Source organism: Mirounga angustirostris, unplaced genomic scaffold (assembly GCF_029215605.1).
Source record: "Mirounga angustirostris isolate CCGP_5_RB_7025 unplaced genomic scaffold, mMirAng1.0.hap1 SCAF_12, whole genome shotgun sequence".
NCBI classification, from domain to species: domain Eukaryota; kingdom Metazoa; phylum Chordata; class Mammalia; order Carnivora; family Phocidae; genus Mirounga; species Mirounga angustirostris.
Window position 1 is genome coordinate 11020605 of NW_026991720.1, and position 18674 is coordinate 11039278.

The window sequence follows — 18674 nt, forward strand, 5'->3', positions numbered from 1 at the left end:
GGACAAAGTTTATCGTATTATTCTTACCTTTGCACAAAGCTGCAATGCAATTCTACTTCTGAGCTTCCTAAAAATGAAACAGAGCAGTAGAATGTCCAGGGAAGGACTATAATGATCCAGCTTAAAAGATGACTATACTATTGTTGTATGAGGGCTCTATATGAGAATTAACATAGAGTGACGCTCCTCAACTGAGAAAGGCAATCCAGTAGGAGATAGAGAATCTTATTTGGCAGAGTTGGATAGGACTTTGAAGTTACTTGGTCCAATCCTGTCTTTTACATTAAAGGAAACTGAGACATGGACAGGCTGAATCATGGCAGTGCAATAACTGGAGGTGGTCTCTTGACTTGGGTTCTAGGACTCTTCCATTATACATGCTGCTTTTCACAAAGACAATGAAATAGCTGGGAAGATACCTTCACCATAATTCAAGTCAAAATATGAAATTGTGAATGGTCTGAGTAGGATTTCCAAATCCATTCCAACTAACCTATGCCTTAACTTATGAGTTCAATAAAAAAGAAGGTTTGAATGGGATTTTCATCACTCATCAATTCCTTCTAAGTCCTTATACAACATCTGAGGCCAAAACAAACAGAAAAGCGGCCCAAACTCTTGGAAGTCATAAAGCAAGAGTTGGCATCTGCCGTGACCTAGGTACCATCTTGGTCTTTCGTGGCACCTAAATCAAATGGCCTGGAATCCTCATGGGATTCCATGTTCTGTACCTTGTTCAGTGCTCAGGAGTCTGAGAAGAAAACACTCAGAGAAGTGCCAAATTTATTAGAGTGAGAGAGTACTACCCTCACATTGCCACCAACACAGATCCCAGAGATGCATGCCCTGACCCCACACCAATAATTATGGAAAATCTCTCAAGTTGGAAGATACCTTAGAGATCACCCTGTTGACCCTCTCATCTGACGTGCTAATCCCCCTTAAACATCTCCCTCTAGTGGACTGAGGTCAGATTCCATTTAACTTGTAGCCATGATGGAAACTTTGGTCAGCCCTGAATCTGCACTCTGGAAACAGAGAATATTTAAGTACTATACGGTAGTAGAGGTAAAGTTCCTTGGCTTAGGCCCCATTTGTCTGTTTTCTTATGAGAAAAGATTCTCAGAATCCAGTGCAAAGTCCCTGAAAATCCCTCCACCAAGCACAAAGCACATGAAAGGAGGTTTGAGACTCGCGACTGGTAGCTTCATTTTGTCCTCGAGTTTTCAGAAGGTCTACTTCTTGGTCCACAGAAGGCCTCTGTTGCAGGGTTCTGGGGCCAGCCCTTTCCAGGAACGTCTTGTCCTTATGCTCAGGGAATTCCTCCCAGAAAATAGCTAGGTCTGCTGTTCCACCAGCTGTAGTTTGGCAGTCTTGACTCGGTGGGCTTCCTTCAGGTTCCGTGCACGGACCTCTGGGTTGGAAATGAACTCTACTTGCTGCACAGGGAACCAGCCTCGCTCCCCATCTGACAGTCGCATGCCCTCCAGCCAGCCTAGGAGCACAGGGAGGGTGGGAAGAATTACCTGGGACAGACCCATAATAACTCCCTCTGGATCTCCTTCCCTAAAACTTTTCTGAATGGTAAGGCTGAAAGGACTGGAGAGCCCCTGGCATGGGAAATCCAGCCTCCCTTGTGTTAGCCCTGGCTGTTCTAGGTCTGGCAAGGTCTACAACTGCCTACTCCTGGGCCTTCTTCACTCTTATGGGCTGAACTGTGTTCCCACAAAATATATATTGAAGTTCTAACTGCAAGTGCCTCAGAATGTGACCTTATTTGGGAATAGGGTTCTTGCAGGTGTAATTAGTAAAGATGAAGTCATTCTTGAGTAAAGTGGGCCTTAATCCCATATAACTGGTATCCTTATAAAAAGAGGGAAATTTGAACACACACACACACATACATACACACACACACACACACACAAGGAAGACAGAGGTAGAGACTGGAGTTAGGCTACCACAAGCCAAGGAATACCTGCGGCCACCAGAAGCTAGAAGAGGCAAGGAAGGATCCTCCCCAAGAGGTGTCAGAGGGAGCATGGCCCTGCCGACACTTTGATTTTGGATTTATGGCTTCTAGAACCATGAGAGAATACACTTCTATTGTTTTAAGGCACCCCATTTGTGGTACTTTGTTATGCAGCCCTAGGAAACAAATACATCCACCTACAGTATCCCACCTCCAACACCCAGCTTACTCACGGATTCTCTCTCTTACCATCGCTGCTTTGCTGAGTCACCATCACCACATCTGCCTTCTCCAGGGCCAACTCGTCGTTCTCTCGGGGTTTGTAGGCTCGAAGGCACTGTACTTGTGGGGAGTCTTTGGAAGAGAAGAGTGTGAAGAGAGGTTAGGAAAGGCAAGTGACTGGAACACTGAGGGGGAATTACAGGGGGAGGTTGGGAGGACTCGGGAGAGAGAAAGTTCAGGCTTTAGAAAGTTACAGACAAATGAGACAATCAGAAAAATCTTCATCCTCAACCAGGAAATGGTCGAAAAGGAAATGGAAATACCAAAACAGAAATGAATCAAAAATTTTATTTCTCCAGGGAAGATGAATTGAGGAATACGTTGTGACCATCTTCAGTGACTCATTATTACGAATACTCAAAGTCTGTTAAAGACCCATCTTCTCTCTGTAACTTTTCCCGACTCTTTAGTCCTCAATGGATTCTGAATTCCTTTAAAACTAATTGTCCAGGCCAAACCATTTGCCTCTTATCCAACTGCTTTGTGTGTGTGTTCTGCCTCCCCAAATAGATTGTAAAATCTGATTCTGTGACTCATTCTTCATTTCCTTCCCAGTAGCAAATGTGGGACTGGAAGAGATGCAACCGTGGGGCTCCAGGTGTGACCTAAGCAAGGTGCTTAATCCCCTATAGCTTCAGTTTCCTCACTTGTAAATGACTGGGTTGATCAAGATGATTCCTCAGGAAATTCTGGATTTTCTCTATCTCAGTATTTTTGTGAACCAGAGGAAATTTCCATAGTTTTAAAGCTCAAGATAACAAGCCTCAGAGGACTCCTGACCCACAAGCATTCCATCTTACGTGGGTTTATCGCTCTTTCTACATTACCACACTTTGCTGGTTCCCTCCCAAAACAAACAGAACACTACATTATTATCTGTACTTCTTTTTCTAAAGCTTATCTCCTTCTGCCATTTACAAGATGACAGCAAAGGAGGAAGCATCATCATCTTGCCTTCCTTCCAACTGGGGAAGTAAAGGCCAGCAGACAGGTCAGGTAGCAAACAAGTTAGTAGAACTCAGTTTACAGCCTGGTTCTCCTACTTCATTTTCCAAGGTTCCTTGTATTTGTTTGTTCTTTTGAGTTACCAGTGTTCCTTTGAGTTCAGTTCCTCTCTGGATACCAATTAGGGAATTCTTGCTGGAGGACAACTCTGGGGACTTATAGGAGACCCAGCAATCCAGGCTTCACATGAATGCAAGACACATTCATAATATGTGTGTGTGTCTCTGGCTACCTGTGGGTACCTGGCAGCCTGGGCTAAGGGCCGTGATCTCAGGTCATTCTGTACAGGAGATGGTGTGGTTAAGACAAATCTACTAGGTTGCTATTCTCCCACAACTCCCACTCCAGCCCTACTTTCTCCCCATATTTCCCCAAGACCTTGAAGCAGGTGAAATCTAAGCAAAATAATAGCAGGATGACTTAAGGGGACAAATATTGAAAAAGAGAAATTATTGCCCAAGGGAGGAAGTATATGGAGAAGGAAGCAGTACCATTGTGGTGAGTAGTTTTAAGTGGATCATCTCAGGTGCTTAAGCTCCAGTGCTCAGACTTCTACTCTAAAATTCTGGATAGAAGCAGTAAGTGGGAGTCTCTCAGAGTTAGCACCCAGCCTCTTAAACTCCTACATCCAAAGGTGACTTCCAGCCCTGCCATTTTTCTCTCCCTTTTACCCCCTCACTCACCATAACACTCCAGAAGGTCCAACTCCTCTCTGGGCATGGCCAAGGCTGAGATCCATCGAAGCTTTTCACTTCTGAGAAAACAAAGCAGGGTCAATGCCACGACTGTAGCTCTCTGGGGTGTAGGATGAAGGCCAGTGATGGGGAAGGAAAATGACTGTGGGAGAGACTTGTCTGGTTCAAAAAGTCTAGTTTAAAGACATCTCGGACAAAAGTCAATGGGACTTTGCTTACTTGGAAACATAAGATCTTGAACTGTATGTAATTGTGTTTATCACCCTTTATTTTTCTCCTTCTCTCTCTGAGCTTGTCCTCTTAATGGCGTATCTTTCAAGTGGGGGCATAATGTCAACTGTCAATTATATACACATGAGATTTTCCATTTTGTACTGAGCAAAATGTTCATCTCAGTTTAGATACCCTCTACCACTTTGCAGAATTCTCGATACTCTTTTGCCCACCTCCCTTCCATCAAATATCTCAGCGATGGAAATTATTCTGTAATCATAATTAGGTCAGGGAAATATATCTACTAGTTTTTGGGTCATGCAATATAACCCAAATTTATTTTGTAATTATCTGAAGGATTTTGTATTATGTAGGCCTCTGCTTCCAAAAACACTGGAGTAATTGAGAGCTGACACTATTTCTATTCCAGGAAGATGCTGCCCAAAACACTAAACAAAGAACATGAGTCTGTATCTGATTCCTTGACTTTGGTGACATTTTGTATACAAACCCCTATATCAGCCCCTATGTTCCATAAGTGAAGACAGGTATGGTTGATCCTACCCTGAGGTGTCTTCCAAGAGACAAAACTGAAAAGTGTCTACAACACAGGGATCCTTGGACCATTTGGTGTCATGTCAAACTTTTTAAAGAATAGGCTTCTTATATCTCTTATAACAGCAACAGTAGCTATGGTCCTGTAGTTGCTCATTTTAGGCACTGTGTACCAGGGTTTACAGGTATTATTCTTTAATACTCTCCAAAATGTATGTATCTGTGTGTGAATGTATTTATTATTATTATTATTATCATCATCATCATTAAAAAGATGAGCAAATCAAAGTTCTCAACACTATAGATTTCTGCTCAACAGAGGACTGGGTTGGAAGGTGGGAGGAAGGCAAGCTAAAGACACCCCATTGCTTGTCTTATTCACATAGATGTCCACCATCCTTTGGCACTGAAGAGTTTCTGGCTCATACAACATGGCCATTCACTCAGGGACATCAGTAATTCAATTCTTTAGTTACTTCATACCAGCCCATCTCCTTTTGTTGTCTCGCAGACTTTGTCCCTCTTGACTGAAGAGCATAAAATAGATGCTAAACTTTGGTAGCAACTCTGTACCCTTTCCTACCCCATCTCTTGCAAGTTGTCTATTAGCTCTAAGAGTTTGGGTTTGGGGTTCCCTATGGATGCCCTCCAGTCCAGAATAGGATAAATAGTGCTATGGCTGTTTTCTGAGCACATTTTCTGCCCCAGCCCCATTTCCTTCCCAGGATTTCCTCTGTTCCTCCCTTCCTCCGTCCCTCTCTCTCTCCTTCCCTCCCTCCCTTCCCCAGCTCCTCTGCCCTGCCCCATCTCACTGGGTCTCAGTGCTGAAGAGGAACTCAGCCTGGGTGCCCTGTGCGTTGTGCAACAGGAAGAGTCGGAAGAGGTTTTTGTGAGGTCCGTGTAGCTTCATTTCACACTTTTCCCCTCGGATGGAGGAGAAGGGAGCATGATCAAATACCAGGAATCGGCTACCCCTGTAAAACACAAGGTTTGTTAACCCGATTCTACAACTGTTATACTTCATCCACCCTCCTATCTTTGGATTCAAGATCCCTGTCCTTTGCAGCTTGCAAATTCTCAAAAAAACCACAAGATGGAGCTACCTTGCTCCCAAGATGTTAGCTCCAGGGTCCCCAGGGATTTGTCACCAATTTGACAAACCACATGTGCAATGAATACTTCACCACTTTAAAGAGTTGGAGAGATAAAATCAATATAAATTTTCTAAGGCCCTTAGGACCAAAGAGTGAGGATCTGGAATTGGCTAAGAACGTCTAGACTAAGGCTGAGTCTAGCCCAAATAAATGGATTTGAGAATGTGGTCCGCTAGTTTGCTACATTTTGCTCTGTGTCTATAACATAGTCCAAGTCCTGCCATGTGATCTCATGACAGAATTTGGTGGGATCCCCTTTCTTTCTCTTCTCTAGGCCATGACCTGCACTCCATGGGTCGAGCCATTGAGAAGGGCTCCTCTAGGAATATGAGCTTTCTCTGTCCCAAGAGTCCTGCCCTCTTGCCTCATCCCATTCCCCTCTTGTACTCTGGCCTCCCATTCTAGTCACTGACTCTCGGGGCCGAGACAGCAACAGACAGTCATTGAAGAGATGCAGGTGCACTGGACGCGTGTTCAGTTTCCTTCGCAGCCCAGGGGAGAGGCTGAACTCCAGGGCTGTCAGCTCTCCACTCTTCACCAGCCAGCGTGACTGTGAGATGAGTGGGAAGATCTGTAGTTCAGGGAAGACAGAAAAGGCAGTGTCACAGATAGGGCAAGCGTGAGCCTTCCTCAGTCCTGCCCTCCCCACCGTGCCTCCTCCTCATGAGTCCCACCACTGACACTCACCTCTTCCACATTCTCCTTCCTTCTCATAACCCATCCACTTAGACTGTTTCTCTGAGCCCTCTCTCTACTACCGTCTACTGCTGTGCAGCTCCCACGTCCACAACTCAGGCAAATGGCAGGTGCCTGTGGTTCAACCCAGGACAGGGACTACATGAGAAAGCTCAGGCCAGGAAGCCTGAACTGAAGGGGGACTGGCAGACCCCAATTAGGGTATGTGAGGGTAGAAGGCAGGGAACAGGACACTGTGTGCCTTAGGAGTTAAAAGATCTGGGCAGCTCTGACATCTGTTCTTTCTCTGATTATAACCAGAGACCTGAGACGAGCCCATGGAGTCATATGCAGGAATGAGACTGAGGAGAACTAGGTGCGGTCTGCTGGGGGTTGGAAGCTGGGTAAAGATAAGGGTACTGGACTACAATTAACATGTGGATCAGGGATTTTCCCGCTCTTTGAGGGAAGTAAGTAAGGGTGGTATCTGCTCTGAGGTGGAATTTGAATGCAGAATGTTTATTTACATTTGTATTTTGATGGAGATCTTGGCCCTGTATTTGGAATTAATTTCATATTGCTTTGGTCAAACTAGGTGAAGACTTGATAAAATACTGAATGATTTAAGCACCAAATGTTCTCCCTCACCAGCCCACTCCCCAAATGCACTTTCTCCCCCTCAGGTAACCCCCTTCAGGTGACCACTGTCCTTCATTTCCCACGTATCCTTCGAGAGTTTCTCTAGGTATACACAAGCAAACACAGACACAGATTTGTGTCCTCCTACTTTTTCACCAAAGATAATATGCTACAATAAACAAAATTCTGTGTCTATCCTTTCTCACTTAATAATCTATCATGGAGACTGAAGCAGGCATTTGGGTGTCCCAGAAATAGGACAGAAGAGAAGGTGTGCAGAAGTAAGGGCAGAGACCGAGACAGCGCGAGCAAGATGGTTCTATGTTAGAGGGTGACCTGTGGGTGATGCTAAAGTGAAGCTTCACAGATGGGGTGGGGGTGCCAGAGACCGACTCACTTTGCACTCAAACTCAATCTTCTGGCTCAGGTAGATGAGCTCCTCTGTCCGTCGCATCCTCTGGACATTGTTATTGCAGTCCCGGATCAGCTGAATGTCAAGCAGGGTGAGGAGAGAGGAAGAGCACTGTGTTAGAGGCTTTGACCTTGGAGTCCCCTGCAAGAAATCTGGAGGTTGGTTGTGACAGCCTCCGTTTTTTCCTGGCAGGTTGGGATTGAGTGAAGTCAGCATCAAACTGAAGTTCTAGGCCTCTGGTATACCTTGTATGACCTGAGAGGATGTTCCTGGGTGGAGTGAATGTAAGATTTAATCTGGGGACGTACATAGTCCCTTGGTGTGGAGCATCCTCCGTGTGGGAAGGAGGCTGGGCAGGGGATGGGGGGTGGGGAGGGTGTTTGGAGGTTTGGTGGGTGCACTGAGGTCGCTGAGCAATCCCATTAGCATGGTCCTGTGCTCTCTGGAGTCATGGGCCTTTGCAGAAGAAGAATACTCTGTGAAGGCCAATCAAGGGGTCTGAGTGGGTCTGGTGGCTGCTTACCTCCTCCAGTGCATGATGTGCCTTTGTGGCCTCTGCTTCCTCGGAAGAGCCAGGCTGTGTTCTCTTCAGAATGTTCTATAGAACAAACAGTAGGCAGGAGCCAGATGGAAAGAAGGGATGGGAAAACAGGAAGAGGGAATTGAGGGTCGGCTAATGAAGTCCAGGGACAAAATTTTTGCAGCAAATTCACCCTGAGGAAGAAGGGTGTGGGCAATGGGGAGAAGGCTCACATCATCCACAGGGTGTGGACGAGGGGCAAAGGAACGGGCAGTCCTGTGCCTTGGGTCTCCCTGAGATTGTCCCTTTCAGGTGAAGGGGAAAGGCCCAGAGAGGGAGCTGCTGTACCTGGAGCAGCAGTTTGAGACGTGTGATGCGCTGGAAGGGCAGGATCAGGAAGGACTTGAGGGAAAGGCGCTGGCAGACGGGGTCGCTCTCCAGCTTCTCCAGGACCTCTCGGAAACTGCTGTTGCTGTTCCTGTGTGGGCAGCAAAGCTCAAGTGAGGAGGGATGTGGGGAGTACTGGGGACACAGGGAAGGCACGGGGAGTAGAGATGCAGTGGAATGCCTATGGTGGGGGCGTCTAAAAGGTGGGTGGGGCTGGGATCACAGAGCAGGCACAAGAACATGTGCTTTGGGGATACTATTTGGGGTTGGGGTTTGGGAGTTTCAGGGCAAGTTCACTGCAGGGCCCACAGGGGGACTGGATGGGGATCAGGTCTTACAGCAGGCCTTGGAAAGTACGTTCCTGGTAGGTCTGGTTGGTGACATAAGGCAGGTAGACCCGGCGGAAATTGGGAGCATGGTTCAGGACGACATCACACACTTGGAAGGTGAAGATGTTGCTCTCGAAGTTCTCCTCCAGGTCTGAAAGGAACCTGCACAATATTCACACAAGTCTCCTGAGTGAGCAGTTGGCTGACCCCTGCTATACCTTGAGTTTGTGACGCCTCCTTTCTATTAGTTGGTGACTTCTACTGACTGTTCTTAGCTCTGTACCCCTGCTATGCTCTAGAGTTTCTCTCCAAGGCAATCCCTAGTTTGCCCCTGATCAAACCCTCTGATCCTTATATTCCATTTCCTGTTCGTCTTTTGATTCTGTTCTGGCTTTCTGATCTTTACCTGTTTCCCACAACCCATCTCCAGTGCAGCACCTGCCCATTGTGCATCCCGTCCTCAACCTGGGAAGCATTTCCCATTCATTTGTTGATCCATGAATGGATCTAGCCACCCACACACCCTCTCTCCTCTTCTTTGCTCTCCCTATTCCCACAGCATTGGGAATCATGAAGGGAGCAATGAGAGGGCAGCTGAAAGAGAGAGAGAAAAAAAACAACAACCGATGGTTTACAGGCTAAAGATACTGAAGCCGAGTGAGTGGTGTTTGGGAGAAGAGGAATCTCACGTGGTGCTGACTTCACGCACGTCCTGTAAACGAGAGAAGAGCCACTGGTATTCCTGGTTGGAAAGGGTGGCCCGCAGCGGGGCTGAGAGCTGGAAATGATCCACGGCCACATGCAGACTGCGTAGGTAGGAGGCCTCTGACACGATCAGCTCAAATTTGGCCTGGGAGGTTGGAGAGGAGATTAATTTAAAATAGGTATCAAGTCCCCAGTGTACGTGAGCCACTGCATAACATTGTAGGGGCAGAGGAGGGAACAAGTCAGCTCCTCTCATAGCTCCCAGTCACATCAGAGCCCAACGTGGCATCAGGAGGAGAGGGAAAGAGCACTGGAGGCCGAGGGAAGGGCGTGTACAACCCCCTACAGGTGTAAGAGAAAAGGATACTTTTTTTTTTTTAATTTTTTTAAAGACTTTTTAATTTATCTGACACAGAGAGAGAGCACAAGCAGGGGGAGTGGCAGAGGGAAAGGGAGAAGCAGGCTTCCCGCGAAGTGGGGAGTCCGATGCGGGGCTCGATCCCAGGACCCTGAGATCATGACCTGAGCCGAAGCCAGCCGCTTAACCGACTGAGCCACCCAGTCGCCCCGAAAAGGATACTTTCAAGAAGCTTAAATAAATGGAGTGTTTTTGGAACCAAGTATTTATACTAAAATAGTGGCAGGAGATGAAGCTGGGGAGGCAAATAGAGAGAGGTCTGGAGGATTACAAAACAAGGTAAAAAAGTTTGGACTTAAGGCAATGGGAAGATTAAAAAGAGGCTTCATGTAGGGAAATAACTTGATCAGATCTGATTTTTATAAATGTTATTTCTGAGCACGATGTGAAGAAAAGAGTAGATGGGGCAAGGGAGCCATGTTAGGAAACTGCCATAGTCATTCCAGGTGACAGATGGAGGTCTGAATGGCCACAGGGATGGGGAGAGGTAGGCCAGCTTCCTAATTATTTAGGAGGGAGATTTGGAAGAACTTGGTTCTTTGCTGGAAATGGGGCTGAAAGAGTAGCCAGAGTCATAGTGTAATGCCTGTTTTTGAGTTTGGTAACTGAGTGAATGGCAGACTCACTCACTGAGCCAGAGAACTTTGAAAGAGGGACAGATTTAGGGGATGAAGGTGCTTTGGGGGTTTGAGGAGAAATGGGAGGAAGCAGGATATTTGAGAACGAGATGTGCTGTTGTGGTTTAATGGAGATGGTCCAGCACTTGAGAACTTATTTGGAGGTTCCAACAGGGGGCGCCACCGCTCACAGCCCTGTCCTCCGCCAGCAGGGCTGCTCGTGCTCTTCATCCAAGCATGCAATTCCAAGTAGATGGAAGGACAGAAAGAGCAAGAAGACACACACACCTGGGTGATGACCTTCCCATACAACAACACTGAACCAGGACACAAGGTACATTTGAGTACTGGTTCCAACATTCACCGACTATATGACTTTGTGTGGCTCACTTCACCTCACTGAACCTCAGGTTTTCTGTCTTTTTGTGTAGGTACAATGACCTCCGTGTCACAAAGATGTTGTGACAGTCAAAAGAAATGGGGTTGGTGCAAGCACCTTGGAGACCCCAGAAATGCTATTTTATGAAAGGACTATGTGCATAGAAGCATAGAAGCTTCTCTTCTCAGAAACAGGAGACCAGGGCCAGCCTGGGAGGCCTGGTGGACTTCCCAGCGTTGCTGGAGTTTGCTGAAAGAGACCTAGGTTTCATGTCATCTCCTGTTGTTTGGTTCCATAAGTATTGGGCAGATCATTCATTTTCTACATATCCTCCATGTGCTTTAAAAGTTGAGGTCAAGGGGCGCCTGGGTGGCTCAGTCGTTAAGCGTGTGCCTTCGGCTCAGGTCGTGATCCCAGGGTCTGGGATCGAGTCCCGCGTCGGGCTCCCTGCTCCGCGGGAAGCCTGCTTCTCCCTCTCCTACTCCCCCTGCTTGTGTTCCCTCTCTCGCTGTGTCTCTCTCTGTCAAAAAATAAATAAAATCTTTAAAAAATAAATAAATAAAAGTTGAGGTCAGAATAAGGCCCCCAGGTCTGAGCTTCAAAAATCCTAAACATTTATAGCTGCCTCTGTTTGATTTGTTTATCTCTAAGTCTGTCTGGCCAACATCTGACTCCTTCCCACCGCTGAAAGGGGGAGAGTATGGCACTAAAATGCATCAAACTAGTAAAAGACATCATGCTAAAAGCTAGATATGGATACTTCACTTACACCACAGAGCAATCCTGAAAGGTAGACATTATCCTCAAGTTTTAGACAAGGGATCTGAGACTTGGTGGTTATGTAACTTGCCTAAAGTTACACAGCTAGCAAATGGTGAAGCCAGGATTCAGACCCAGGTTGGCCCGACTTGAAATTAAAGTACAGTAGTAAACATTTTTTGAGTGATTGCTATGTACTAGGCACTTATCCTTTTTGCAACCCAGTTTTACAAATGAGAAAACAGAAGGTTAGAAAGATCAAGTGATCCGGCCAAAGTTAAATAGCCAGCAAACAGCAAAGTGGGCTTCACAACCAGGTCATTTACTCCAGAAGTCAAATATGTAAACATGATTCCATGATGCCTTTCCATGGTGCCACATTGTCTTCCGGGGAAGAGAGGTTCGACCCCATATTTCAGACTGATTATTAAGAGAAGCTCTCCATGTGAAACCTGTTAATGGTAATAATGTAACATCACACAAACAGCCTCAACTACAGTATTGCCATTGGGTGTAAGGACCGAGCCAAGACTGATGGTCATTCCAAAGCCTGTATGAGACCAGGGGACCACAGGACAGCTGCAAGGGACACAGCAAAAAGCCACTCACATGCCTTGGCGGAAGAGAAAAACCAGTGTAGTGCGGAACCCCGGCTGAAGAGGGAAATTTTAGTCTGTAGCCTGAAGCAGCAGTGAAGGGATTAATTCCACATTCCTCCCAACAAATTCAGGGGCATGGTAACTTTGTGTGAGCCCCAACCAACAACAGGTAGAAGGAAGCGGCCCACGCCCTGCGCAAGCGGGGAGGAAGGCAAGTGCTAACATCCAGAAAGCAGTGCACATGCATCCGAGGGGAGACAAGCGATAGCCGTGGCGTGCCCAGAGCGTGCGGTGAGTGTGTGGTGGGGACAGCCTGCTCTTGCTGGTGGTGGTGGCAGCGAGGAGGAAATCAGGATGAGACTTTGCCCTCCCTCCTGTAGGCCCATGCCCTGCCCCGACCCTGCCCCGCTGGGTACCTCTTGCAGTTTTTGATCTTCGTGGGTCATGGAGAGCAGCACGGTGCTATTACGCACCACGGGGATTTCCTGCCAGAGGGAGCCACTGGAGGCCATGGACAGGCGCTGCAGGTAAGACTCTGAGGAGACCAGGGTCCTCCGGGGCTGCCGGGGAGAGGCGGACCCGGTCGCCTCTCCCAGGCTGTCCAGCCGCTGCTGGCTCTGAATCTCCTTGTTCAGAACCACATCACTGTACTCCTGGTAAAGCAGCTGAGCTACAGGGGCAAAGAAGCGTGGCAGAGGGAGAGAATTAGGGAGACAGGGATGTTGAGGCTTAAAGACAGAAGCCACCAAGCTGCTTCTGGCTCTCCTGGAGATTCTCTTCCCTGTAGAGATCACAGCCCCACTGAGAAAAGTCATGAGCTCCAGTCTTGGGCAAAATGCCATATGGCTCTATACTTCTGTTTCTGGGTACTCACAGGAGTTGATGAGCTTCGAGCGGCGTCTTGAAAAGCCTCCCATTACCTCCTTTGGTTTTTTCTCCCTGCGGAGGCAAGAGGGGCTCTGGGTGCTTGCTGGCCACTGATGCAGAGACGCCCCAGGTGACCCTAGATGAGATAGTCTCCGATCTCTGGGCCATGTGCTGGGATGTGAGGGCTGAATCCCCTCAAGAGGCAAGCTGTAGCCTGACCCACTTTTAGGTAGTTCAGAGCTGTTCTGGATGTCATGTTGAACTTTTACAGGGGGTTTAGTTCATGGCTAAAGAACCTAGGAGGATGGGAGAGTCAGACCCAGCTGACAGCCAGGTAAGAGAAAAGATGCCCTTACCCTGGAATCCTGGTATATGTCTCTTCCCCTTCCCATCTCTGGAAGACACAGCGTCCCAGAACCCTTGTCAACTAATGGAAATCTCAGTATCCTAAGAAAAGACAGTCCAAGTGTGTCTGCTAGGAGAGAAGGTGACTCACCGAAAAACAATGGTGTCTGAAGGGCCAAGGGATTTTTCTACGGCTGGACCTCTTGTATCTAGAAATGGAAATGGTGAAGTCACTGAGATTGCAGAGGGACATTCAGAGAGCCCAAGAAGGTAAGACCTAAAGCAGGAGATGTAGGCATCTGAGGGAACAGAAGGGCCCAACTGGGAGTCTGTGCAGGAGACCAGTGCCAAAGGAGAAAGCACCTGAGGACACTATTACCAGGTGCGTCACCATCCCTGGTATCAGATGTGAACTGGACAAGAAGAGGATGTCTTCTCTACTACTAGGAGGACCTCAAAGAGGTGTTGGTAGCTGGAAAGTGTGTGTGTCATGGTGAGGGAGAGGGGGATCATCCACAACCATCTTGGGAAAAACAGGTACACAATAAAACACCACCACGGCTGGATGACAGAGATAGAGGGGAAGGAGGAGGAGCACTACAGGGAGCTCAGAGAGGCTTTCAAGGGCTTCCCTCTGTGTTGACGCTGGGTACGCGGATGAGTGAAGCCACCAGAGGGAACAGTAGAGGCCCTGGGGACAGAAGATGGGTGAGGTGGTGAGAGCTGGAGAAAGCTTGGTCCGACATGAGCGTCACCATGATCTTGCTCCTTGCTTACCTGAAGAGCCCTCAGGCAAGATGGAAGGTCTGCGCAGGCCTTGCCGGTTCCAGCCCTTGTGCTTACTGGATCCCTCACCAGGATCTGCAACCTGCCCACTGCTGCTCTCTGGTGGTCTCCCTGGGTCCCGCCTGTGGGGCCAGCTGGATGCCTTTTCCAGATGGGGATGGCTGAGTTTTTCTGCCTGCCTTGCTTGGCCTACATCCAACCTCTTCAGGCCATTGGCTCCTTCCTGAGGGGCTGTTCTTCTCAAAGATCCTCTGGCAGGGGCCTCAGACTCTTCTGAGGGTCCTGGTTCAGAGGTGGGTCCCTGAAGCTCCAGACTCCAGTGTGTGGTTGGGGAAGAGGGACTTAGAAGGGTTGCCACGTTGCTGAAAGCCATGCCAGAGGACACTTCCCTCTTGCTCCTGCTGGTGGAGGCCAAAGAGTCTGTTGATCGGCCCATGGCTGGGGGCCAGGAGGTACGTCCAACAGAATGGGGAGTGGAGACTATCCGCTCTTGACAAACAGGCCTTGGCTTGCCCTGACCCCCTGCATTCATGAGTTCTCCCTGAGTGCTCCTACTCCTCCCCCTGGACTTCGGGGGTAACGGGGGTGGTTCAGTGGGAGGATCCATAATAGGGACAGGGGGTAGAGGCCTGTAGATCCTTGGACTACTAGAAGAAGAAACAGAATGGTGGGGCTGGGACAAATCAGGAGTTGGGGGTAATGGCTTGTTGTATCTCAGCCTGTGGGAGAAGGAGGTCTGAGTAGGATGGGGAGTGTCCGGGGTAGAGGGCAGAGGACGGTGCTGCCTTGCCACAAGGGAGTCAGGAACTGGGGGAAGTGGGCCTTTGGGGGGGCCATGTAGCCCCAAACCTGGGGCCAATGGAAGAGAATGGCCACATCGCTTCAGCGTGGGAACTCCTACGTGGAGATGGCTGTCTCTCTCTACCATGGAGGGGTGAACACGCCTCTTCTCTGGGGGAGGAGGGGGCAGAGGTTCATGGATCCTCACATCTACAGAGACAAGGGGTGGGGAAGAGCCATAGGCAGGAGACTCTGGGGCAGAGGCTGAAGTGTGTCGGGAGCCACATGGCTGGGTGCTACAGGGACTACTGGATCTTTCCGGACTTGAAGTGAATTCTTGAGAGTCCTGCCCCAGAGTAGATAATGAACTAGGGGATTCTGGAATGATCCTGCAGTCCCTACCACTTTTCCTGTCCCTTCTCGGGATCATAGAGCCATAGAGGGCAGGTTTGGGGGCCCTCTGGGGCAACTCTGAATGGGAGAAGGAAAGTGATAGTCCCAGCAGGTCCGGAGTTGGCTCTGTCCTATGAAAGCCTGGGAAGGAGTTGCTCCTTAGGTGCTGGACAGCCCCTGTAGAGTGGCCTAGGGGGCTCTGAGGGTTGGCCCGATTGGAGCTGGTGGATATTTCCATGGTGGCCTCTGCAGACAGGAAGCCACAGAGAGCAGCTGGGGGAGTCTCAGAAGCCCCACAGTGAGATGCGTTGTTAGTCCAAAGAGATGCTCTGGAGGTTTCTGGAGAATGTGCAACAAGAGAGGGCTCCCTCCTGGGAGAGGCAACTAGGGGGCTGGCAGATGATGATGTAGCTGTGCTTGGGGAGACATTGGCAGGACTGAAAGGAGCTGAATCTGGTATCCTTGGAGGAGCGGCTGATGTCCTGGCAGAGACCATCTCGGTCTCCTGGCTGAACACTGCCCTGTTCCCCAGCTCGGATCCCTCCTGCTGGCCATCCTGAGCTGTTTCTTGGTCAGGTGACTCCCCAGCAGGAAGAGAGCCAAGTGAAGAAGCTGGCTGGCAGGACAATCCTCCTGGCTCCAATATAGGAGCTGGAGCTACAGGGGATAGTTCCTCAGCCCTGGGCTCCTTCTGAGTCCCAGGAATACTGGTCATGGGATAACAGGTGTCTAGAAACGCGTCACAGGGAGACGAGAACTCAGGGGCTACTGGAGCCAATGTGGAAGGACCATCACGTGCCCCCGCCTCTTCTGTACTTCCTTCTCTGGCCTCTCCCCACAGCGGGTCCCCATCCCAATTCCCCAGCTGCTCCTCCTGCCCCTCCACTGACATCACTTTGCGCTGAAGCCCTCGACCTTCCTGCCTTCCAGTTACTTTCCCTGATCTCCCCGCTGAGCTTTGCTTCTCCTCGTTCTGAGCATCCATCTTCCTCTCCCCTGACCCCCCTAACTCCCTCTTCCCCTCCTCTCCCTGCTGTAGCTCTTGCTGGCCCAGAGTCTTCCTCTCCTGCTCACTACAGTGTGGACCTTCCAACTCCCCAGAAAGCCCCATTCTTTCTCCCTGTTTTGCAAGCATCACATCACCTTGTATCTGCTCCTGTTTTTGCCTTTCTCCCTCTGTGCCATTAACCTGCTCCCCCGGCTGTTCCTGCTCCCCTAAACTCCCATCCTCCCTGACAGATCCTTCCTCCTGGAAGCCCCCTTCCACTCGTCCCTGCTCCTCCAGCCCCTCGGCCCCCAGGAGGCACATGAGTCCCCCTCTCACTGGACTTTCTTCTGCCTCCGTAGACTGCAGCTCTTCCCCCTGCCCAACAGAGTCCCCTGGCTGGTGGGTCTCTGCTGGGTGCTCTTCACAGGAAGGCCCAAATCTGGGCTGAGCAGAGGTGTCTGGGAAAACCTCCTCCTTCTCTTCTGCGTGTCCAGTTCCCCCAGTCAAAGAAGCGAGTTCTGGTCTAAATTCCATCTCCACTCCGCTATCCAGCTCACTGGATACTGGGACCACGCCTAGATGTTCACCTTGAACAGGGCAGGCCCTGAGCTCTGAGGGAGCCGGTGTCCTCGCCTGTCCATCTGCCAGGCTCTGAGGCACTGCCTCCTGGCGCTCTGGGGTGTCCCCTGTCTCCCCCACAGAGTCTTCCTGGTTGGTCTCCGCACCTGCAGGGGCTTCCTTGGGGAAGGAGGTCATGCTCTTGGTTGCACAGTTATTCATATCCCTTAAGTCTCCCTGCTGGGTCTCCGAGAGTCCTCGTCCCTCTGCCCATGTGGAGGATGGCTCCCAGCCTTCTTGAACTTTGGGCCCCAAGGTCGCGGTCTGACTGCTTCTCCTGAGAGCTTCCGGGATAACACTGAGCTCCGCTAAGGCAGGGATGGGGGTCGAGGCCCCATGTTGGGGCTCCTCAGCCTCCATCAGGGCTGAGCCCTAAAGAGGAATAAAACACGAAGTTTGTATCACCCTTTTTGCTTCTATCTATCAAAGGGACAGACCATAGAGAATAAGAGTGAGACATTGCTTTGGTTTCATTTAGAGTCATTCTTGGAGATGAAAAATACTCAACAAAGTAAGCAATAGCTTCTATGAAATGTATCACTGATTTAGTCATCTAATAAGTATTTACCAAGTGACCTCTTTAAGGGCAGGGCATTCAGTGGTAAACAAGACAGACTAAGACTGTGTCCTCATGGAGCCTGCAGTCTTATGGAGGAGACAGATAATAAATGATTAAATTAGAGCGTGAGACCGTTGTCAAAGAGCATGGAACACTCCCAGGGGCCATTACTCTCTAGATTGTATTATGTCATATGGTCTCTCCCTGTCTACTCTCTGGACACCAAGCGTGACTCAGTCCTGTATAACTCCCAGACACTGTGAGTGACACACCCTAGATCCAAGAGCCCAGAGAAGAAGCGGGGATCTTCCTCCAAAGCTGCTGAAGGCATTAGAATCAGCCTGGCCATTGTAGCCAGTGTCCAAGGTACTAAAGTGTAGTGTGATCTCCCTATGCACAGTCTGGACTTGACTCATCTTATTTTCCATAGTATCTAGCAGAGCCTTGTAACTAATTAGCAATTCTGTCTCCCACTATAGAAGCAGCTGTTGTAGGGGCGCCTGGGTGGCTCAGTTCGTTAAGCGTCTACCTTCGGCTCAGGTCATGATTCCAGGGTCCTGGGATCAAGCCCCATGTTGTCGGGCTTCCTGCTCAGCAGAGAGTCTGCTTCTCCCTCTCCCTCTGCCCCTCCCCCGCTCTCTCTCTGTCTCTCTCTCCCTCTCAAATAAATAAAATCTTAAAAATAAAAAAAATAATAAAGCAGCTGTTGTAAAGTAGAATGATAACTAGACTTACTAGATTAAACCGCAGTAGATACAGTGGTTACCCCCTTTAGCCAGGTCCATGACACTGTGTTACCCTCATGAGCTTACTGCCCCCTGCAAGTTTGACCTTCCCACCTACCTTCTCACTTCCAGCAGAAAACATCATCTCCTATCTTGAAACAATTTAGAAACCCATAGAGAGGAACGACTTCAGTTCCTGGCAATTCAGAGCACCCCGAGTTTTGCTCTTTCCCCCTTCCTGCTTTGACAACCCAACAGGTGTCCCTCCCCTTACACGCCATGTTCTTTAGCTTGTCTT

General features: G+C 49.1%; 1 protein-coding gene across 1 annotated transcript; it reads right to left on the minus strand.

Moving 5' to 3' along the window:
* Nucleotides 1–237: 237 nt before the first annotated feature.
* Nucleotides 238–17452, minus strand: ARHGEF5 (Rho guanine nucleotide exchange factor 5). The gene is made up of 14 exons (XM_045865073.2): nt 14305–17452; nt 13679–13736; nt 13190–13254; nt 12732–12985; nt 9528–9688; nt 8848–9000; nt 8471–8600; nt 8126–8200; nt 7588–7677; nt 6290–6447; nt 5535–5696; nt 3943–4013; nt 2222–2326; nt 238–1495 (listed from the first exon to the last, which is right to left on the minus strand). Exons 1-14 carry the CDS (start codon nt 17450–17452, stop codon nt 1338–1340), a joined length of 4788 nt encoding a protein of 1595 aa, XP_045721029.1. The 3' UTR covers nt 238–1337.
* Between the last annotated feature and the right edge of the window lie 1222 nt (nt 17453–18674).

Bases quoted from the DNA above. Each gene is read 5' to 3' on its own strand.
- ARHGEF5 (XM_045865073.2), bottom strand. From the start codon at position 17,452: ATGGAGGCTGAGGAGCCCCAACATGGGGCCTCGACCCCCATCCCTGCC. The intron at 2,327-3,942 runs GTGAGTGAGGGG...TCTCTTCCAAAG, and splicing joins GGACCTTCTGGAGTGTTATG to ACTCCCCACAAGTACAGTGC. The intron at 1,496-2,221 runs GTAAGAGAGAGA...CTGTGCTCCTAG, and splicing joins GACTCAGCAAAGCAGCGATG to GCTGGCTGGAGGGCATGCGA.